The sequence below is a fragment of the Amphiura filiformis genome, unplaced genomic scaffold, assembly GCF_039555335.1.
Source record: "Amphiura filiformis unplaced genomic scaffold, Afil_fr2py scaffold_32, whole genome shotgun sequence".
Taxonomy (NCBI): domain Eukaryota; kingdom Metazoa; phylum Echinodermata; class Ophiuroidea; order Amphilepidida; family Amphiuridae; genus Amphiura; species Amphiura filiformis.
Window position 1 is genome coordinate 529,368 of NW_027305496.1, and position 24,371 is coordinate 553,738.

General features: G+C 38.2%; 1 protein-coding gene across 11 annotated transcripts in view; it reads right to left on the reverse strand.

Moving 5' to 3' along the window:
- Positions 1–24,371, reverse strand: part of LOC140143917 (twitchin-like) — a 210,110-nt gene that overhangs the window by 66,058 nt on the left and 119,681 nt on the right. For all 11 annotated transcript variants that reach the window (XM_072165753.1, XM_072165755.1, XM_072165754.1 and 8 more), the window contains 17 exons: positions 23,757–23,871; positions 16,319–16,506; positions 15,024–15,138; positions 14,383–14,664; positions 12,795–13,097; positions 11,411–11,552; positions 9,880–10,040; positions 9,182–9,472; positions 8,163–8,462; positions 7,505–7,807; positions 6,510–6,673; positions 5,236–5,386; positions 4,399–4,671; positions 2,635–2,931; positions 1,541–1,843; positions 716–885; positions 361–484 (listed from right to left, as the gene is read on the reverse strand). In XM_072165753.1, coding sequence (XP_072021854.1) covers positions 361–484; positions 716–885; positions 1,541–1,843; positions 2,635–2,931; positions 4,399–4,671; positions 5,236–5,386; positions 6,510–6,673; positions 7,505–7,807; positions 8,163–8,462; positions 9,182–9,472; positions 9,880–10,040; positions 11,411–11,552; positions 12,795–13,097; positions 14,383–14,664; positions 15,024–15,138; positions 16,319–16,506; positions 23,757–23,871 — 3,682 coding nt within the window. The remainder of the gene's footprint in view (positions 1–360; positions 485–715; positions 886–1,540; positions 1,844–2,634; positions 2,932–4,398; positions 4,672–5,235; positions 5,387–6,509; positions 6,674–7,504; positions 7,808–8,162; positions 8,463–9,181; positions 9,473–9,879; positions 10,041–11,410; positions 11,553–12,794; positions 13,098–14,382; positions 14,665–15,023; positions 15,139–16,318; positions 16,507–23,756; positions 23,872–24,371) is intronic.

Sequence of the window (24,371 nt, forward strand, 5' to 3'; positions counted from 1 at the left end):
GTAAAAGTTATGATGCCTCTAAAAGAGCTGCGTACGGACACTTTTCACAGCCATTCGTGCAAGAATAGCTGTGTGGGTATTTATATATGTGACATGAGAACAAAAGAATTGTTTAACCCACCCAATGTTACAAGACGAAATTAACAAGAGCTGGCGGAAACTACTCACAGGACCTACGACCTTCCACGTGCTAGGCAGACGCCCTAAATACCATACTAAACCGTCGGGTATTCAGCACATGCGCAACACATAAGACAACAAACACTATATAACACAAGGTCAAATGATGACTACCTTTCAAAATATGTATGCTATTATAAAATCTTGACTCGCGGAAACACAAGTATGATGACCACTTACCAACGACCGTTACCCGGACGGTACACTTGTCTGAACCTTGAGGGTTGTTCAATGTGACGGTGTATCGACCAGTGTCTTCCCTCGCAGCATATGTATTCACCAATGTGAAGTAACCAGGTTGCTCCTGAAAGAACAAAGATAATATATTCAGTCCAAGATCAACGGTCAAGCGGAATTTTATTCTCCATATCTGAGCGACGAGCGGTTGGTATTTGACAATAAGCTAGCGCGCATTACGCAACAAAAAGCGCTCTACCTCATAGGCTAAAAACCAATCACTATCGCTCATTGACCCCGGTACATCTAATTCTAACTGTGCCACGTTTTTTCACTGGGAATCGAACTTGATACTTACTTCAACCTTTTGACGATCCCCTAATGGTACTGCTTGTCCACCTTGTTCATCTCGCGTGACAGCCACAGTGGGTACTGGACTGGCTTCGAACGGTATCTCTACTTTGTATTGTTCACCAGCAAGGACGGTAACCTCCTTATGACGAGAGTCCAGTGGAATCTTTGGTCTCACTGAAATAGTAAGCGTTTTCATCTGTTAATTTATATCAAATATATCACGAAATTTAGGGACCGTTCTAGCACATAATTTAGTCAAAACGTTGCAATAGTACCAAGTGTTTTAGTGGTAATACCACTTTTCACATATCACGGTTGTTTGATGGCATGTAAATGGAGTCATTTTTAAGAAAAGTTGAACAATGATGGCGCTATTTATCTTAAATCTTGTTTGCATTTTTACAAGTGGTAGACATTTGTGTATTGGTATTAGAAAATCATCAAAAGGAGTAACATATAGCATTGAAATTTTCAAACTACTTTTTATCACGAAATGAAAGGAATAACTCATATGATTGGGCTAAATAAGATTTAAAATATATGTAAATAGCACCCTCAATTTGAACACAAATATGCAGTTTATAGAATAACAATTACCACAAAAAGCTAGAAAAATGTGATTTAGAAACGAAAATCTATGTTGAAATATATGAAAATATAGGTGTCATATAGTTTATTAGTGTGATAGTTGTTGGTATTATTCAGGTCTAGAATTGAACATTATATAAATGTTTTGATAGAAAAATTAGTAAATGATCATATCAAACAACCATGATAAAGCTACATGGTAACTACCCTCAGTAAAAGATAACAGAAAAAACCCTCTTACTAGGTGGTGGTTGTGCCGTGATAGCCTCGGACGTTTCACTTGGTTTGCTTTCCCCTGCCGCATTGACGGCCTTAACTTGGAACTCATAGGCGTTGCCTTCAACCAACCTAGGCGCTACACATTGTGTTTCCCTGACAGGTGTGCGTGTAACCGGAATCCATTTTGATGTCCCCTCTTCACGTTTTTCTACGATGTAGCCTGTGATTGGACTACCGCCATCATCAGCTGGTGGACGCCAGCCAAGAGTGATGGCGTTACGGTCCGTTTCTTTAGCTTCGGGAGCTTCTGGTGCACTGGGAGCATCTATATGAGGACAGAGAGAATACACACAGAAAGTTAGCTATAAAGAAATAAGCATGGTAAGAATATAAAGTAAAAAAGAAATTGAACACCTGAATATAAAACACACCGAAGTCCAAATTGAGTTAAGCATGGAAAACTGTTGCTTATACATAGGCCTATCATATGTATAAAGGAACAACATAAATCCACCTTCTACATGCGTCTATTGAGCATGGGAAATCCAAAAACCACCAAGTCAAGGACTAGGGTGGTTTTTGCACACATATAGTGCCCTTGCAAACAGGGCTGATCTGCTAAATTAAGGTGATATCAATAGTGATGACAAAATAAATGGTAAAAAAACCGCGCAGAAATGAAGCTGAATGGGCATAGAACAAGAAAAAAGACTGAGAGCAAAGGGTAAAAAATGCACTAACCATGTGATTCAAAAAACCACACAAGCAAGGCATACAAAATGACCCCTCATGAATCTCCAAAATGCTAATCGTCATACCTAATACAGTTTAACCCACTCATTTACATGCAAAACTTGTCCTATTTACCAGGTAAATCTATCTGAAGGAATTAAAATGATACACAGTTTATTTAGTTTTCTCAAAATCACTTTCCATGGACTTGGGTGGGTTTTGTATTCATGTATTTAATTGTTAGTGTTTACAATGATATACGTATTTAATTGTTTGTACCTTTTCTATGAAATAACAAATTTAAAAAAAATTGCAGCACGAAAAAATGGAGAGGACGAAGTCGATATATTTTTGTTGGCATTGAATAAGCAATATACAACTTACCAAATGGATGTTTTGCAATGATTGGATCACTTGTGATTGGTTTACTGACACCATACGGATTTTGCGCCATGACCCTGAACTGATACTCCTCGCCTGGTCTGAGATTGCGCATTTTGAAATGTGTGTTGGGAACGAAGCTACTAACTGGCGTCCATCGTCCCGTCTCCCCATCCTTCTTTTCCACCACGTAGTTTTCAACTTCTTCTGGTGCATGTTTTGGTGGTTTCCAGGCTAGTGTACATGACTCTGGGGTGATATCTGATACCTTGAGAGGCCCTTGAGGTGTGTCTGGAGCATCTGTATGTTTGGGACAAAGGTAAATTACGTTGTAATATTATAACTTAGTAGACAAACGTGTACGCTGATTGTCGTAAAGAATGCGCTCACAACACAGTATTACTATAAACAACCTCTAAATTATATCACCATAAATAGTGCGATATCGATCGATCATTTCTTCAAGTGGGGAAATCTTCACCACTCAAGCATGGTAATTCTTTGACATTGCCTCATTTCAAATATATAGTTTTAGTTTTGGTTTTGGTTTTGGTCACGTGGTTTCCTATTGTCCTGCCCAACCACTTGAATCCTAAGCTATCGAGCTCATTGTTTCTACCTTTTGTTTAAAACCGAACATTTGTATCAGTCAGTTTCGGTTTTGGTTTCAGTTTCTTATAAGTGGTGTGGATCGTAAAATTATTTGATTTGAAGTTACCTACTCTAAGTATACAAAAGAAATGTTTAAATTTCGCAGTGCAATATTCACGAGGAGAGAAATCGAGCATGGTAATCTACATTGAAAGACGTGGTTTACAAAACCGAATAAGTCTAGGCTAATTCAAATGTGAAAAAATATAGACCATCGAAATATTTGCATTCGACATTACAAAAGGGGTCACTATTGTAATTGTATAGGTGCTGTAAACAAAATCGATTCATGTCCTTAATCCCATGTAGGCCTACCAGAATCGATGGAAGGCCATTATATGACCTCTAATAACCTAATGACTTTTACTGAAGCAATTTTTACTGCAAAAAGTAGAAGATAGAGGGAAAAGAGATTGTGTGGGGGTGTGTGTGTGTGTGTGTGTGGTGGGGGGGGGGTTGGAGGGCAAGGGGATATGGGCCGGGAGAGAGAAACAGATGAGAGAGAGCATTGGAAGTGAAAGAGAAGGGGAGGAGAGCTCGAGATGAAGATATCGAATGTAGGGGAGGAGGGGAAAGGGGTAATTTAGGGAAGAGGTGGTTATATAGGGAGGGAGCCCCTCTTAAAGAGGTATGGGTTGTGCTTCCTGGGATAATAAATTAATTCATAATCAAATCATCTCCATGCATCGTTTATGTTTCATACAAACAAACAAATCCCCCCATCCTTCAATATACGCGCATGTATATGATTTCTAGGCCTAGAACTCGTGAGTGTAATATGCCACCTACCTTCGACAGAGAGCATCAACTGTCGTCCGCGGGATAGATTTCCGATATCAATCATGATAATAATTATGTTAGCACAATAGGCTATTGTATACTTCTGGTTATATACCCTATATTGTGTCCTTCCAGCATAATAGTGTTATGATTGCAAACCAGATCAGCTCTACTTTTTAATCCCTTGATTTTTGGTTTCTGAACAATAGAGAAACCAAAACTATATATTTGAAATGAGGGAATGTGTATGGTAATAATAATATTTCTGAATGTGACTAACTCTTGGATACGGGTCTGATCCCTCGGTCTGACGCAATTGTGTTCATATTTACTTACCCAGTACTTTAACATTGCACTTGGCCTTGTCTTGACCCGATGGGTTCTTAAGAGTAACTGCATATTTGCCTCCATCTTGAATGGTTGCAGATGGCACTGTCAACGTGGTACATTCCGCAGTGTTTCGGATGTTCTCCTCCGGAACAGGCTCACCATTGAGTGTCCAGGTGATGTCAGGTTTCGGGAAGCCAGTGAAAGGAAGTTTGATTTCAATCTTTTCTCCTCCCTTGACCTTGATGTCTTTTAGATCGGAGATATTCAGAACGGGAGGCTCTGTAAAAAATAAAACCGAAACTTATAAACTAGTGTCGTATCTAAAGGGATATAGTGTCTGTATAATACGGTAAAGTTAGGGACTGGACCGCTGGAGTCATGGGCTTCGGATAATCTGCTGGTAAGACTCGGATGATATTCATTAAAGTTGGCGACCATACGATTCTGTTTAATAGGTTTGTTTCTGATTTAAAGCTGTACGATATCTATATACCAATATGCCCCACGAAATTATGATATTACCTCATAATTTTCTGGTTTTTATTTTACCCCATAATGGTAATGTAAACGAATATAGATGTAGCCCTTATGATATGACCAGAGATGTTTATTATAGCGACTAGGGTACAAACAAGTATACACGCCTTTATCACCACAAGTCCGAAGACTCCCGCTTCTATGTGATCGCGAAATATTTATTGACCGTTTCTAGTCGATCACTGGTAAATCTAGTATAGCTCAGAGGGGGGTAGGACATGCATGGTTTTGAAGATTACATCTTTATTGAGGACTTATAAAGGTTCAGAAGCTGAGCTACTATCACCCTCAGCAAAGTTGTCTTACCTGGCTTATCTTCGGCAGTGATGACTGGAGTTGGAGAGGTGAATTTTCCAGGTCCGGACTCGTTGACGGCAGCCACACGGAATTCATACTTTTCGCCAGGCTCAAGATCTGGTACCACTGCGTTGGTGTTCTTAGCGGGCACTTCTGCAGCCTGTGGGATAATTAATATTTCAAGCAAATCCATGCCATGGGTTTATTATCAAGCTATATGCAAGTAAAAATGTTTTCAGATACAATATAAAGTAAAACCCGATGTTTTATAGCAGGTTGCGAAGGTAATTTACTACCCCTTAGAATAATTTATTTTGATCTGAGCAGAGGAAGTGGTTAAAAAGTCTTGACGGTAACAAATGCCAAAGGGTGTTTTATAAATTATCAAAAATAATAATCCTGCCGTGTTTAAAAATTATAGAACATAATGAATGATATGGATATATAACGCATTTGTATGGATCTGTCAAAGGCTTTGGATACTATACAATTAATTTAAACCCCTGAATTAATGCCAATATCCCATAAGGTCTGTACCTATTGTTATATTTTCCATGAAAACCTTGTAGTTAGATGATGTATGCATCATATGTAGATATATCAAAGGCTTTTGACACTATAGATCGTAGTATACTGTTATTATGGTTTCCGTACGTCATCACATAAAAATGGTTTGCAAACTACCTACATGATAGGAAGCAATATGCATTGTATAATAATGCATTCTACGACAATGTAAAATGTAGTGTACCTCATGAATACATGTCTGATGTATGTTTTACATCAAATTTATTATCTTTTATTTGTTTGCTGACACACAACAGTGTTTTATTCTGACCGTAAATATGTTACACGACACAATGAATAATACACTACAAGTAATGTGTAACAAAGTGGGCACATGATTGATATATCAACGTTGAACCAACATTGAATCGAAGTCGCAATATTACCGGTTGAAATGATGTTGGGATTTAAACGTTTGCATTAACGTCAAATCAATGTGTGTCCGCGGCATTTCAACATGATATCGACCAAATGTCAACCTCATTTCGACCATTATTGATCAATTTCATGTTTTAAAAACGAGTCGGTTTGGGTTTGAAGATGGAGACTTTTTCAATACTTTCAAATAAGGTTTATACACCCTTACGTCAGTAGAATTTACATTAAATTGATATTAATTCATCAACCCGATTTCAACTATAGATTGAATGAGGTTGAATGAAAGTTGATATCGGCAAGTTCATAAGTCAAGGCGTTGTGCGAGTGCGCTTAATTACCTTCTCCCAGTCACCCTTATGTCCTGATGGTGACACTTTCCGTTTCTCTACAACGTAATCAGTGATTGGTGCACCTCCATCATCGATCGGCTTAGCCCAAGACAGTGCCACATTGTCTTTCTTCACTTTGTCGACTTTGCATCTTCCTGGAGCATCTGCTGGAACTGTGGGTATAGAAAGCAAGAACTATCATGACACTTTGCTTACTAGTAGTGCAAAGTTAATTAAACTTTGGTTCGCCTCAAATAGGTGCGATTTGAAAAGTTACAAACCCCATCTGAGATCATATGGCTACAGTTACTTAGTCTGAGTTGGAGTTGTTTTGCTCAGCTGCGTAGTTAACGTGTGTCAATGGGTAAGAGCCTGTACTGATTGGTATGGAAGAGAATTGTATTTGGTTTGATACCCATCAAATCGTTCCTTTCTACAGTAGTAGACGTTGGATATTTTCAAATCGCACCACTTTTCACAATATCGTAAAATTCTGGATAATTTGAAATGCTTTTTTACAGAAGGGAGTTATCAAACTACTGCTTACACTATTCTACACACATCTATATTAACTTCAAAGTTCTTATTTGTGTTAAGAATTATGACCGCTCAAGGAAGAATGGACTTCCTTTTCGTGCGGTGTATCGTAAAGAAAAAGACTGAGGTATTGGAATAGCCTCTGAACTGTATTGTGTGGTGGATGTTTGTTTTTGAACAAATATGACAAAATATTATTATATATATTTCTGTAATTTATGTAAAAATGGGAAGTTTATAGTTTGCTGTAACGTGTGTCCCAAATAAATCCTGCTTAATCTCAAATTTAGTCCATCCAAAATAGCCTAAATCGGTCAAACATGTCACATGTGACAAATTTGAAATGCACTACAGCATACGAACGCATATAATGTTATACCGTAGAACTTTACCTAATGGCCTGCGCTTGAATTGCGACAAGTATTCCCCTGTGAAAAACAAATTTCAGTTTCGTGATAACGACTTACGAATTGGATCTTTAGCGATAACAGCCTCTGATGCACGACTTGGTTTACCAGGGCCAGCCTCGTTCTCTGCCACGACACGGAACTGATACTCATTTCCTTCTTCGAGGTTCGGTACTTCATAACTGGTTCCTTTAACGGGATAGTTGTTGGCTTTGTTCCACTTTCCTGTAGCAGGATCCTTTACTTCCACAATGTAGCCGGTCACAGGACTTCCGCCATCATTTTCTGGTGGTTCCCAGGAGACCTTAGCGGAAGTCTTGTCTACTGCTTCAATTTTGGGGGTACCTGGCGAATCAGGCTCATCTGAAAAACGCAAAGATGCCTTAGTAAGCTTAAGGCTCTAGGAGTGTTTATTTGAAACTTGTAAGAATACATTAAAGGCGACGGATAAGCGCATGCAAGTATATTTTTCACGTGAAAAACTGAAAGAAGTTGTGGAACAAGTTTAAGTTACATTCACTTGCTCCAACAAAAATTGCAAAATGGACCCTTATTTGTATATTTTAGGTCACTTGCAGTGTATTATAAATTCTATGCCCAATACAAAAATGCATAAATCAGGCATTAATGATTATTTATTTATCCTTATAGCGCCACTAGTTAAAGACACTATCAGTGACTGGCATATCAAAAAGAATGAAAAATGAAAAATACTTACCGAAAGGCAATTTAGCAGTAACTTGCTTTCCTTCCAGCGGATCGCTAACGCCGTACTGATTCACCGCAGACACGCGGAATACATAATTATTACCCTCATGCAGATCCTGCACAGTGTAGCCACTAATAGGAGCCGCACTGGTGACCTTCGTCCAGTTATCACGGTTGGCATCACGCTTCTCTACGATGTACCCGGAGATGGTGCCGTTGCCGTCATCCTCTGGTGCTTTCCAGTTCAATTTGATGGATTCTCGGGTGGGCTCAGTGTATTCCAGTGGACCGACGGGTTGCGTTGGTCTGTCTGCAGAAACAATTGATTTGTGATTTATATTACTGCATTATCGTTGAAGATAAAAACATAGTATCAAGAGTCATAGTGTGATACGCACATCAATTCGCTGACCACCGTTGTCCGAGACACGCCATATAAAGCATGCATCATTCAGGGAGGCAACTCTATATAGGCGCATACCCCGGTCTGCCTTCTTCTATAATAACCGTCGTAGCCAGGATTAGGTTCCTCGAGCTGCCATACACGGATAACCAAGACAATACGCAGTTAGTTCCTTGCCCAGGGGAAATTTCAAGTTAACTTAATTTTTTTCATGAGAACAAACAGGGGCTCAACCTCGCATCGACACACACCAATTTCCTAGAATTAAACGCACGCACCGATTTCTTAGCATTTGGTATACTTATATTAACAATAACAGACTTAAATGTAAGCAGAAGCAGCGACGATACCGAAACACGTATGAGTAGCTATACCAGAAGAATTCAAGGTTATACAAGAACCAAAAATGGTTCCAAAACCATCGAAAAATTAATGTCCCCAAAAATGTGATACAGGACCATTTTAGAGATTCTTTAAGGGTTCTCCAAAATTAAAGAACCTTTTTAGAGGGTCAAGAGGGAGGGTTCTCCTGGGAGCTAGAACCTTTATTTCTTAGAGTGTAGTTGGCCGTATAGACAAACGAGTAAACAACAAACAAGCAACAAACAAACAAGTAAACAACTTACCTAGAACGATAACATTCAACGAGCAGTTGTCGGTTCCCTGGTTATTTTCCAACGTCACCTTATACGGTCCTGTATCACCCCTCTCTGCCTTCTTACAATCCAACACAGTCTTTTCTTCCTCAGTGGTGGGCTTCAGTCTTTCTGACGGACGGATTTCTTTGTTGTCCTTATACCAATAAGCCGTTGGTGGCGGGCTTCCTTTGAATGGTATAACGATATCAAATGGATCACCTGCGCGTACTTTGATGTCCTTAGGACCGAATCCGGCACCGAAATCGACCTTTGGTGGTTCTGTGTTAGAGGAAAGGAGCATTATTTCATGAACATGTAAGAATATTGAGATGAAAAATGGGGAAGTTTAAGAACAAGAACGTGTAGATGTTCATAATTTAAAAAACACGGCAACAAAAAAACAACATAAAACAAACAAACAAAACAAACAAAACAAAAAAAAAAAAACAAAAAAACATTGTTGTGCTCTACGTAGGCCTATTACTTATTAAATTAGACGACTTTTATTTTCCGATGTACGATAAGGTATACGAATTTGAATCAAATGCACAAAATCCAATTTAGCCTAAAACATGATTTTGCAAGTTTGACATGTCAAATCTCTAGAATTTCAAGCTGTTTAAGACATATCATATTAAATATCGCCCAACACTATTAAAAATGATGATTGAGCATATGTCACTCACCAAACATAGGTTTAGCGGTCATAAGATCAGATTCGTCACTAGGTTCACTAGGTCCGGCTCGGTTCTCAGCAATCACACGGAATTCGTACTGTTTGCCTTCATAAAGACCGGTCACTGTATGCTTGGTACCGATGATTGGTGACTTATTGCATTTCATCCACCTAAAATTTATTTTAAAAAAAATATCATAAATTTTAAAGATGTGAAATAAAGACCTTCCAAGCAACATTAACGAATTTATAATTATAAAATGAGACGAATAGCAGACACCCGCCACAAAAACATTACAATAGATTAGTCGCATAATAATACATGTTTGTACAGGCGCCTGTATTAGTAATATAGTTGCCCAAACTCGAAATACTGTTTTTGCGGAGGTTGTCTGCCATTCGCCTCTTTCGTAAAAAATACAAAACTATTTAGAGGCACATGTTTGTAGATAGTATTCCAACTGTGTTAGTAGCATTAATAATAGTGATCAGAGGATGATTTAAGCACTTCCCAGCAAGTCTTGCGGTTAGCACAGCTGTGTGAGTGAACATGACACCACTGCCCGCCCACTGCATACACACGTGCATGGTTAAATTTGAATTTGGACAGATATATTTACAATAAAAACACCTTCTAAAAGTTGGTCGATTTCACATTTTATGTTATCTACAGAAGGCGTGAATTATCCTTCATGCATACATCACTTTAGATCTGAAATCGACCAAGTAATAATGACACACGGTAATTCTAAAAGAACATCTTTTGCACAGAGTTCAATGGGATTTGAAAAGTAAAGTGGCAGTTGAAACACTAGTGATAACACTTTTACAGTGCATGATGGGGCTTCCTTAAATCATCCTCTGAATAGTGATATAAACGGATTGTAATTACTATGCACCATGTTCAAAAATGAACTTGACTGATGCAGTCGGCATTGTGCTTACAACTATCCCCCATTAGTCGGCTTGCATGCCGACGTTATGATAGTCTCCTCGGCAGCTGTTTGATTCCGTTCACTTTACCTAAACCGTAAAATTTAACGTGCAAGGCCGTTTCTGATTTAAAAAAAAATACGACAGGCAAAAGATGCATCCAGAACTTTGAGTTCGATACTAAAAATAGCACGAATAGATTTTATGGTACATAATCCCTCCACGTGACTATGGTCACGACTCATGAATATTAAGTAGCTATATAACGTATTGATATCATTGTTTCAAGTCGTGCTAGATGACAACCTTCAATTCAGCCAATTGGAGATGTTATCTTCGCAGTTTCTGTGGAGTGAACGGAATTAAAGCAGCGATAGAGGATACTTACATTATAACATCAATATCCTCAGATAATCTTTGTTATTTCCCCATACTGACGAGCAGAAGATAACTATATACGGTCTCTATGTAACACGTGAAATGTGGGCATTGACAGTGCCAGCGCTAAGTTGATAACGTCGCCCTCTAGGGACCGTTTATAGTAATCTGAAATTCGTCACTATGCAGTAATAACAACCATATGAAATCGTCCCAATTTAAGCATTTACCTATTCTGTCTTGGTTCTTTCTTTTCTATGGTGTAACCTGTAATCTTATCACCACCATCTGAAGCTGGTTCGGCCCATTCAAGCTCAGCACGATCGCGATCATAACTAACGATGTTAGGTTTGCCGGGTCTATCTGGCTCGTCTTTAAAAATAAAACAATCTTATTAGATAATGAACGAATTTTACGGAAAGGTGTGCGACCAAATTGTGGTCCGATTGTTACATACTGTGTTTTCTCTTTTAAAGGTGTATGACCAGATTGTGGTTCGATTGTTACATACTGCGTTTTCTCCTTTACATTTGTAATCCAAGTTTCACGAGCGATTACGGAGTTTAGAAGCAAAAATAATCAGTATCATGTGAATATACGTCTTAGATGGTATAACAACCAAACTATCAATGTTTTTGTTCAGACTATACCTAAACGAATGATGTAATGTGTTTCTTGTGATGATGATTGATTGCTTATTTGTTATTTTCTGTATTGTTGTCAATTTTGCCAAATAAATAATAAATAAATATGTTGTCAATCTGGTCACACACTTTTGAAGTTGACTTTCTTATTTTTACCTAGCCTTTGCTATCGGAAATTTTTACTTTCTTCACTTGCACATATCGATCCATCGGCCATAATACAGGGTGTACATAGATTCGGGGTCAATGGCTACTAAGGGGTCATTTCCGGAATATAACAAAATACCTTCAAAATGCTTCTTTTGCCAAAAATGTCATAGCACAATCATTTCTCTTGCACATATGCATCGACTACCCAGTGTATTTAGGGTGTTCATATAATTGGGCTCAAAGGTTATTAAGGGGTTATTTCCAGTTAAAATCTAAAATTTTTCAAAAATTCATAGGAGGTTCTGTAAAAGAACAATTAAAGGTTGATCAAAGGTCTTTGGAATCACTATTGGTTCTATAAGAAATCTTTTTGGGTTCTTAAACATATAAAGAACCCTTGGAGAACACTTTTTTCCTGAGGGTGCTCCCTGCTTTTTTAGAGTCTGGTGTTTAGATGTTCTACAAAAGAACTGTTACTAAATTACATGTCAAAGAGAGTTCGTTTTCTTTGATAATTCTGTTCCGAAGTAAAAGCCGACCACAAGTTTTTACTTGGAAAGTATTTCCTAACACTGTCTACTCTACCAAAGTAAAAAAGCATCATCTGCTGGTAGTTCACAGAGCAGACACGACGTTTTTACATAATGGAAGGGCAGAGGCACCTTACCGTGTGGGCACTTAGCTAAGGTAAGACCCGATTCCAATTCATCACCATAGCAATGACACAGAACACATACAATTGATCACAAAGGAACGAATCGTTATTCGGCAGTATGCAGACTTTATCACGACTTAACGATCGTCTCAATGTAAAACCTACCATATGGGTTCTTGGCCAAGACGAGACCTGATTCTAGTGGCTCACTACGATCACCATGGTTATTTTCAGCAATGACACGGAATATGTATTCCTTTCCTTTCTCTAGTTTCGTGACATTTGCGTGAGGAGCCGTGCAGAATCCTGTAACTTTCTGCCAATAATCGTCGTCTGCTTCTTTCTTCTCAACGATATAGTTGGTAATCTCGCTGCCACCGTTGTCAAGAGGTGGGTTCCATGACAACTTGCATCCTTCTTGAGTGACGTCTGATACGTCCATTGGCCCTTCCGGTGGACCTGGTTTGCCTGAGTAAGAATTGTTGTTTGATTAAAATATTTGTCTGGTAAATTTAGTGGCGTAACTCCTATGCGCTCTAGGGGGCCGCACCCCGGGCACCCGGGCTAAGGGGCACCCAGGTCTGGATATCCTTTCGACACGATAATACTTTCTTATAGGAAAGAGGTGGAAATCTTTACCCACTATGCCTAGAATTACTCTTAATTTGGGTGCCCCCTTCAGCACCAAATTTTCCTGCGCTTTGCGCGCATTTGACCATACATTGTCATATGAGACCGAAATTCAACTTGATTATACCAAATTAGAGGTATTTGTGCACATTTGTGCGAGCCCGCGCGCAATTATTTTAGGAAGAGGGGGTATTTTTGTATTCTTTCCCCCGGGCGCCACAAACAATAGCTACGTCACTGCAGTTACTGACGAATCTTCAAAGTTAAAGACATTGGAGAAGATGAATTTGATATGAAGTTCATTGAAACAAGAAATAAGTTTGATCTGAAACACTATTTGAAAGTTATTCGGTAGGTCATGGCTTTCAATTGATTTGCTCCATTCTGCACTATGTACACCCTTGGTCAGGGGCACCCGATCTATTTTCGCCCCGGGCACCCTGACCCAAAGTTACGCCACTCTGGCAAATCCGTTACAAAATGAATGCATTGTTAATTTTATATTAGGATTTTAATCAATAGATTCAATAATTGGGCAAATTCGTACATAAAGTGCCTTACCATGAGTATAACTTTAATTTGCTGTGAGCAATAACAACAATATTATATTCTTGTTTATTTAGACGTTTATTATTCGTTTTTTCCAACGATATTTTCATTTACAGTGGATTCCATACAGATCTTTAGTTGCCGTCACTAAAACATGTGTTTGCTTCATTTTGAATCGTACCCAAGTAGAATTAGATGTAACGGCAATTATTTGGAATGTGCTTCTGAAAAAATCATGGCTGAGTGTTTTTAAAAGTGACACCAAAATTCCTAAAAAAAGAGTGTGTCCGTGAAATCTGCCAGTAGTACATATCTTTGGAACCAAACAAATTTATTAGCTTTGTCATAATTATGATCTTCAGGTACATGTCTTCGCAATGTTTTATATATTCTTTCATCTCTAAGAATCTCAATAGTAGATATTTTGTGTCAAATGTTAATAAAATCATGACTTCATTTTAAAATTGTTGTTGCCCGAGATAATATACTCAGTGTCGTAAACAAAACAGCTTATTAAAAGGTTTCTCACTAATTATCTAAAAATAAAAATATTAACAAATAGAAATACACAAACCTTGAACATTGACGTTGCATTTCGCTTTGCAAACACCCGAATCGTTGGTTAACGTCAACTCATACTCTCCAGCATCACTTCTTTCAGCGATATTAATCTGTATTAAGGTGTTCTCGTCTTCATTAACCATGTGCACGTGATCTGATGCCTGCACTACCTCTCCGTTCTTCTTCCATTCTACAGCTGGTGCCGGGCTTCCATCGAAGAGAACATTAAGTACAATCTTATTGCCGGCCTTCACGGTGACGTCTCGAAGTTTTTCTCCCTTCAAGTATGGTTTAGCTGTATCAAGAAGTATTTATATTAGTTAATTTTCTTATTCAATCATACTTAATATTGTCTTTTATAATGTAATTAATATTATTATTGATGATATTGACTTTAAAAATTGTGATATGTAAGGGATTTATGGGACAGGATTGAAGTGAATTTGAACCAGAAATCTTCATGACGTGCTTCATGCCATTTCACAATTATTGATAAACCAAATTAAAGAAATTGTATCTTTTAGACTGGGCTATCAGAGAACACATATTAATCTCGAGTTTAAACACTTACATAATTTCATTTGTTTCATCTAGTAGGCTTATTTTGATTCAGCAAGAGTGTTAAACACTTTATTGATTCAGGTTCAAACTTACCAAATTTAGCCTTGACTAACTTTGGTTGCGACGCTTGACTTGGTTTTCCCTGACCACCCTTGTTAACCGCGCTAACTTTGAATTCATACTCTCGTCCCTCCACCAGTTTTGGTACCTGAAAAAAATATATAAGGCATCACGTTTAGTTTGTACCCGATACGCTATCGGTGCTCCGATAAGTATCGGTGGCTATTTCTATATCGTACCCCGAACAGTGCATAGTAATACCGTTTTTATTTAAATTAATAAAACACACGATAGTGTAGCACTATGCAAATGTTCATTATTATGCTCGATACAATTACATATCCATGGAACGATAAAAGGAGCCATCGATACTTATCCGGGCAGATAGCGATGTAAAAGAGTATCGTCTCGATATATATCAGACAGACATCAGACATGCAATGCATTGTCAAACTTTTACTATATTAAAACTACATAAAATCAGTTAAATTAAATTCCGACACATAAACGTTGGAAAATAATACAGTTATGATGCCTTCCGCTAGGAAAGCTTAAAATTTAAGCTGAACATAATAGATCGTTACATCGTACCCCTGTAACTCAATCGTGCTAGTTATACGAAGGTTGCCGGTTCGAATCCGACTAGGGTGTACTTTATTTCTTTCAACGTATATGAGCGCTGATGCCTCAGGGGAAAAATTGTTCATCCTATTAAACATAAGAACTAAGCATAATACTATCATGAGTTTCACCAGTCATTCACAAAGTAGATGTTTGGTGTGACTGTACCTCAGGATGGATAACGTGAAGGGTGACATTTCAAAACATTCCTGTCTGGCGGGTAGGCCTTATAACTTTTAGATAAGTGTATGTAATTTAATATCAGGTTGGTAATTTTATAGGGCTATTTGTAGTTCGGCTGGTAGGTTTATTTGTAGTCTGGCAGTACTTTTTTTAGAATTACTAGTCCAAATAAAACATCCAGTTTGGATATAAAAAAACCCTATACAAATCTAAGGTACAACATCTTTTTGGTCCTATAGCGCTATCGGGGCCCGAAGAGGTACCGATGGCACTTTTTATCGTACCCTGAACATTTGTACAGTTCATTCGTTTTTTATTTAATTGAAAAGAATAACACCATGCAAATGTTACGTATTACGCTTGATACAATGTATTACATCTCCAGGGAGCGATGTTAAGAGTCATCGGTACCTAACCGGGCACCGATAGTTCTCTAGGACCAAATTGAATGTGGTGCCTAATTATATGTGGTAGATAGGCCTATGTGTTTGACTAAATTTATTACTGCGATTCTTAATTATTACCTTGAAGCTGGTCCCCTTGACTGGCTTGTCGTTACATGTCACCCAGTTTCTGCTCTTCTTTTCTTTCTTTTCAATGATGTAACCATCGATTGGAGCACCGCCATCATCCTCTGGCTCTTCCCATTCAATGTCCACAAAATCGGTATCCCAGTCTGTAACTTCCGGGGTACCCGGTGCGCCTGGTTCACCTGGTGAACGGGAGAAAGGATTTTTAGAAATTATTTGTCGAATTATAAAACATTATAAAAGGTACACTAATATGAATGCTTTAATAAACATCACTATTACTAAGAGACCAGAACTAATGTCTGGTGACCAAATATTTGGAACAAAGGTTTGAAAGTGTTTTGACATGTCTGAAGAGTACTGAACAAATTTGGCTTGGGCTGTCCTCTTCAAAGTGTCGGAAATTTTGGTAGGGGGTCAATCAAGGTCAAACAGGGGTCAAAATTATTCCAGTTCATAAGGTAACAAAGGTCACAAGGAATGAGGATTGGGATACATACGAAAGCCACTATATCGATAATCCCTCTTTTTGAGTACCATTAAACGCTTGGTACGTGCTCGTCAACCAAGTTCCGTCCGACAGCATGTGGCCGTCTTTCATCGATGCTTCAACATGCAGGGCCTCTAGATACAACACATGTGCATAAATTGCGATTGATTCCGTGTGGGTCATATCGGATTATATCGGATCACAACACTGGAAGAGCTCAAACAAGAGGGTGAGAGTTCATAGGGGCAATGTCGGGACCCAGGACACATACTGGGACGATATGATATACTATATGTTCCACCACGACTATTTTGTTTATTCTAACATTTCTAGTAGACCCCTACATTTCGATTTAGACTTATTTTAATGTATAAAAAATTCAAAATATTAAGGTCACCAAGGTATGTGACCATGATTACATGACCACACAACAACTATAGACTTGACATTCAGTTTAAAATATATTTTTCACGAAGTGCCAAGATTAGTCTGAAAGGGGCCTGCATAAATTGGGGTGTGTCTGGAGATGGTGTCAAATAGTATTGTTATGTGCTAGAAAATGTGCTTCTCATGAGTTTACATGATGGTGTTTATAAAATAGTAAATTTGACTAAAATGGCAGATTGAAGGAGACTGAATTGGAGACGTGGGGGGGCAAAATCTGGTATTTGTTCAACATTGTTCAGTTATTATCTAATTTATTGGGATTTGAGGTGAAATACAAATCATGATGGAAGGTCTGGTGAGGTGTCAAATGTTTTCGTGACATTTTTTGTATTTCATATCTTATACCTGTCATACATTGCTTTTTCGTATTGTTGACAGCAAGTCCTAGTTTCGACAATAGTATTGCAACAAGTCATTTCCATTTCCGGATGGCGTGACCTTGCTAGATGGCGCTTTTACTCTCTTCATCCGGGACGATTCTATGTGCTGTGAACTCAATACCATGAATACAAAGGGCCGAGTACGAGTTTGATATGAATTACTAGTATTCAAAACCGATCGATACCTAGCATAACTCTGCAGATCGCGTTATTAATATAAAACATTTTAGTGTCATCCCCATGGTATTATACAACACGTAAATAATAGTATGGCGGATACAAAATGGCGTGTATGCCGGGAAGGACTGACCTATGTCAATTCAGGTCATATACAACTTTGAATCGTAGCGAGACTTTGATTCGCCCTTCCCGAATAGAGAATACAGTATGCGCTATATTTAACGGACAGTCTATGACTGTCTTTTATTGATATCATAATCGATTTATATATAACGGGCAGTCTATGGCTGTCTTTTGTTGATACCATAATCGATTCACTATAAACTAGTTGAATTATGGGGAACACGTTAAAAATGTCATGCTTTGTACGAGGTATTATAACACGTAAATATAGAGTTACCTAACCTTTCATCAGTGTAAACTAATACATTAGATTCAAACAATGTTGTTCAGATTTTGTGAATTATTGTCTTTTGTCACTGAATATATTCATCAGGTCTGAAGATATTAATTATTAAGATTCTTGCAAACACAAACAAAATTTACTCACATTTTAGCTCTGTATGTACAGCGACCATCTGCACAATACTGCATGATTTAGCATCTGAACTAGGATGGAGAAGTTTGCTTGCTAAAGCCTCGGAACTGGAAGGGAGGAGTTTGCTTGATGATGCTTTGGACCTAGTATAGAGAACATTGCTTGACGACGCGTCGGAACTAGAAGAGAGACTTTTGCTTGATGACGCGTCGGACCTAGTTGAGAAAAATTGGCTTGATGACGCTTCGGACCTAGTAGAGCGAACATTGCCTGATGATGCTTCGGACCTAGTAGAGAAAAATTGGCTTGATGACGCTTCGGACCTAGTAGAATGAACATTGCTTGATGACGATTCGGACCTAGCAGAGGTCACGATCGAAGAGGAAGAGATGTTGACATTCCGTGATGAAGTTGTATCTCTGTCTCCGAATACGCCAAATGAGGAATCCTCAGTCATAAAATCACGCTTTGAGAATGACAACATTTTGAAAGATTGGGCCTTACTCTCGGTGCATAATGTATTGGAGCTGCTACGGTTTGTACTCACAACAACATACTTCCAATTTCGTGACACAATTTACAGACGATTGGATGCTATGGGAAGCTCAGTATCCACGTTTGTAGTCCACCTCTACGTGGAATTTAAAGGCCATAGTATCCGCCCTACTAACGTGTAAGCCAAGACTGTGGAAGAGATACGTAGATGACATTCTGGAAATACTACAGGGATCAGACAGATCAAATCGACGACCTGACAGATTACTTCAATCAGAGTGACTCCACGGGGGAGTATTACATTTACTTTGGGACGCACCATTTAACTTCCAGGGAGAGGACTGTACGATCTTGACAAAACACCTCTCCCCCCTACACGAGCAAAAAATAAACACTTTCTCCACTATCAATAAAGAAACAATTCCCCCACCTAACTGTTTAGGCCATATACAATAATGCATGATAAATAAAACACCTCCGCCCACACACAAAACAGTTGGGCAATACCTAATGTAAAAAAACGCCCTCGGCGGTGCAAATTTTGTTGTCACCGTATCGCATCCCGCTGCGAAATTTAAACTGGCTCGACCGTAATTTCCAGCCCCCCTGAATGTCAAATGGTGCGTTCCGTGTAAAAAAAAGCATGATGGCACTTGCCCCGACAGCAACTTCCATCCCCACTGGAAGTCAAATGATGAATAAGAGCATGATGGCACAATACCATTTTTGGACACATTGATTTTACGCAAGCCAGATGGGTCAGTTCCTTGTGGTCTATACAGGTTGTCCCAAGCTCAACAATAACGAGTCATTTTAGTGGTAAAATGTTAGAGATATTTTAAAACTGCACTGGAAAGAATAATAATCAGGCTTTAATGAAAATTTAATTCCAATTTAATCGGTTGTCAAGAACAAAAGTTAAGCTTCATCCAACAAAAGGCTAAAAATAGAGCTGGGGAGATTTAACCAAAAACATTGTATTTTTGCCTTTCTGTTTTGGGTTGATAATTAGAAAAATCAGGCCAATATAAAAAAAATTGACTTTTTCGTTCTCCACCGTGTGTATGTATTTAGATTTCTTGACTAATTTCGTTAATTGTATAGATCGTGTATGAATAATTGACAATTTGCACCACTTTTAAGTAACGCATTTATTAGAGTGCAAAATAATAAGCAGGATGAATGCAGACGTCTCTCAAGTTGGTTTTTGACTCCCTTTGTTTACTGCATGCCGAAGCATAATCATATTTGTTTCAAAGCGATTGGAGTGAAATAAAGTTTATATTAAATCTTAATTTTATTATTTGAAATACCCCATATGTTTTACTAACATTATTCGCCACCCGGATGTTATGATCCTTGTGGGACAGCCTGTACAAGTGTCACTCACACTGACCAATACATGAACTGCAATTTCCACCATCCCAACCAGTACCACTAAAAGCCTGATTTGGATTGATTAGAATCCTGTGAATATACCGCCATAACTGACGATGAAGACAAGAAACATGAGGAGCATAAGATCAATGAGGCTCTCAGTCGTTTTGGACTTTTCAGCAAATACAGATATAAATGGACAAGAAACAGAAGCCTAATATGAATAATGGTGCAGACATCAAAATGGATGAAAAAGTGGTTATTCCATGTACGTAGAAAGTCTTGCAGGAAAATCCAATAGGATATCCAGAAAGCATGGTATAGCAATGGATATAAAGCCAAATACTTCCCTCTGTAAACACCTGGTCCACACAAAATAATAAGGTTGACTCCATTCACACAACGGATTAAGTATATGAGATCCTTCGCGCTAATTTCAACCAAAGAATATACAGGGTGTCCCAGAATGATCTATACCGGGAAAGATGGAATTTTTTAGGTATGAAGGGCATGTTGAATGGTCATATTGTTTTGCATTTTAAGTTCTACATATATATAGCTTTCTCAGATATTTTAGATTTTAAAAATTGGACGTTTCTAGTAAAAATGGTGAATTCGAAGTTTTGACAACGCAACCTATTTTGAAAATCTGTAACATTACAAACCGTTCAGCACAAAGTTATTTGGAAAAAGTTACGCAGGTATTTTAGTTGTGTCCTGTTCATATTTCCACTAAATAGCCGATATCTATCTATTATTTATGACGTTACGAAGCAATCATTATATGGAATTAAGGATTTGTGGCCTAATCCAATTCTCTCTTTGGCGGTAGTTTTAAATATAGTTATTGTGGTGTGAGGTCCATGTCATTCGAAATGCTTGCAGAGATCGAACTGGTTGTGGTACAGAAAAGACGGCTCCTCAATTTACTGTACAGCAGCGTGGATTTCTTTCAAAAACTTACTGGCAAACCGGCAGCTATGTTGAGACGCAAAGAAGATTCATTAGACGATAGTGTATAACGTAAAGAAGTTTGACGAGCACGGAACTGTCAGGAATCGGCAGAGTGAAGCTTCAGGTGCTCGTACGACTGTAAGAACTAGAGCGAACATTGCAGCTGTCCGGCAAGCTTTAAGGCGCAACCCCGACAGTAGTTGTCGTCGAAATGCTGTGCCAAACATCCCACGTTACATCCCACGTTTTTCATTTAATCGTATCGTGCCATTTTTCAAAGGTATGCGAGTCGTTTTTCATCGATTTTACATTATTGCATGCCACGCCAAAACAAATAAAGGTAGCGTGCTGAAATTAACAGAATAAGTAGGAGACATGTCCAACGTTATAATGCTGGCAGTCAAATAGATACATTGCCCGTCTTCTATTTTTAGTTATTTTTGCAAACACGGTACAAATCATTCTGGGACACCCTGTATGTCGGTGACACTGGAAGGAATTTGGAAACTCATCGTATGATACTATATACAAGGGTGCAAAAACAAAGTGAAATTACACACGTAAACACGTAAACCACGTAAACACTCGGAAACTAAACAATCAAAACCATAGCATAAAGAAGTACAACGAACCCAAGTAATATCTGTCAAACTACTTTGTATGCATATTTTCAGTTATAGGTTTAAAAGCTCTTCTATATTTTTTTTAGATTGCTAAAGATTGCTAAATCGGAGTACTGCTTGATGGAATCGTTAATCCGCTTCTTAGATAGAACCAGGCAAGCTTCAGGTTAGAACGTAGTTGCGATAACTACATCTACATCCTGAAACCAGTTATGGAAGGTGCAGTCTCAAAGCAGGTACCACTACTTTACCTTTTCACTACCTAAGTGTGGACTTAAAGAAAACTTTTGATTCTGTTGACCGTACAATAATGTTCACCTTTCTCCGTCATTATGGCATTCCATTAACTATCCTTGAAGCTATCAGAATTTTTGACGATGAGTCTCAAAGTGGTATCTCTGTGGATGGACAGATAACATAACGTAAAAGAGGTCGGAAACGCTTGCTGTATACAAATAACATAGCGAAGCTTATCTGCGAGGATGAGTCACTTTCACCTCGTTTGGCCATGTGCATGTCCAACCGCTGTCTTCCTCTCTAACCCTACCAGACTTTGTACTCTGTCAATCGTATTATGAATCGGGATTTTTAATCCTCATCCTGGAGATATCGTCGTATTTCACCAAAGATCTTCGCCGATATAAAATTTGCAGACGACATAGCTTTCTTGAGATATAAATCCAGGGAACTAGAATCCAACTTAGAGACCTTTATGGTGAAGCTGCCGAATCAATAATATTCATCCTGAAATACATAACTGGTGTCAACTTACCGTGTAATGAAGACATAATCCTGAATGGACTGACGGAGTTGTAATCAAACATGTTAAACTTTAGTGTGAACAATGAAAGTAATACGGTATAAGGAAGCGTATGCCACTGCCATGGGCAGCCTTCTAGAAACTGGAAGACACGCTGCGTTGCCAGTAAATTGAAGGTGCGAATCTGTATGAATTATACCATCGAATTATTGAGTATCTATTACATTAGTAGCTAGTAGCTTCCTTACAAAATGCATCCTTTTCATGAAACAATCAGATAGAGATCCTCAGGATGAACAACTTTATGTCCTTGAATTGGGTGAACGTAAAAGAGGTTGGAAATGCTTGCTGTATACAGAGAACATAGCGAATCTTATCTGCGAGGATGAGTTTCTTCCACCTCGTTTTGTCATGTTGTCCGTATCATGTCCAACCGCTGTCTTCCTCTCTAACCCTACCAGAACGACTTCACTGTTCACCTGGTTGTGGTTGTCCACCTATCAGATGGAAAGACTAAATGCAGCAAAACATGTGGATGCCGCTGCAGGATGCTGAAAATCAGGCCCAAAAAAGACTGAAAGGGGCTGTTGACTCAGAGGAGGTTGCTTTTTTAGACATTAGTTGTAGCAATGACTTTTCTGTTTCCTTTTCTGCAAGGTACTTTGAAATGCTGGTTTGTTGTTGTATTTGGTTGATGTAAATTTTGGTTTTGTTTGCAAGAATCATTTTTTATCACGATTTTTCATGAATCTTTCCCCGCCACAATCTTTAACATTTTAATCTAGGGAAGAAAAAAGGCACATTAATCGCGTTGACACTACAGGTAAAAATATTAGCTTCTAAGAACCATTGTGATTGGTTGGCCTATATCATATTGCACGGATTTGCACCTAGCAGAGATATGGTAAGAATGACCAGGGAATTCACCTTAAAAGTGCAAAGAGATATTAAAGCTCTATTTTGATTGGTTACTCAGATGATTATCATGTAAGTAACCAATCAGTAGACAGTGCACGATCTGAGGTTACTGTTCGAACCCAGGCTACTTTTTATACATTACAATGCTTAAACCCCGTAGTATGGCTCTCTATAACAATACGCGTACTGTACGGAATAAAGCGTAATATCAACACGTCCATCAATAGCCTCAGATCGAGCACGTTATGTAGACCAATCAGAGTAACTTACTGTATGGGTTCTTAGCAAGTGTTGGCTTCTCTGCTTCTAGGAATCGACTGACACCCATCTGGTTTTCGGCAGCCACTCGGAAAAGATATTCAACACCTTCAATAAGTTTCGGTACCTGATGAAAACAAAGAGAAGAACTTGCTGATATTATTTCCGGATTCAAATTTAAAGAGTTTTTTGTTGGTATTTTAAGGCATAAACCAAACATAACTAAATAACCGACGTGGTTGAGGTATATATCAGCTATCACATATTTTTTTAATTTTGACAATTAAAGAATAAGCCCAATCGCCATTGTGACTTCCGGTTTTTGAGAGCACTTTTAGGACACTTTGACCTCTGACATATCGGGGAAATTTTCCTAATTATTATTTATTTATCTATTATTGTAAAAATGTTATCATTAAAAATATTTAAATAATTAATTTATACAACAAATATATTTTTTGATTTGTTTTTATTCTAGTAAAACTTTTTAAAATTATTTTTGTATGCACAAAAACCAATATTTCTGATAGGTCAAAGGACAAAGTGTCCTAAAAATGCAAAAACTGTCCCACAATGCATTGCAAACTTCTAATGCCGATTTGGCTTATTGTACGAACAACCTCATTT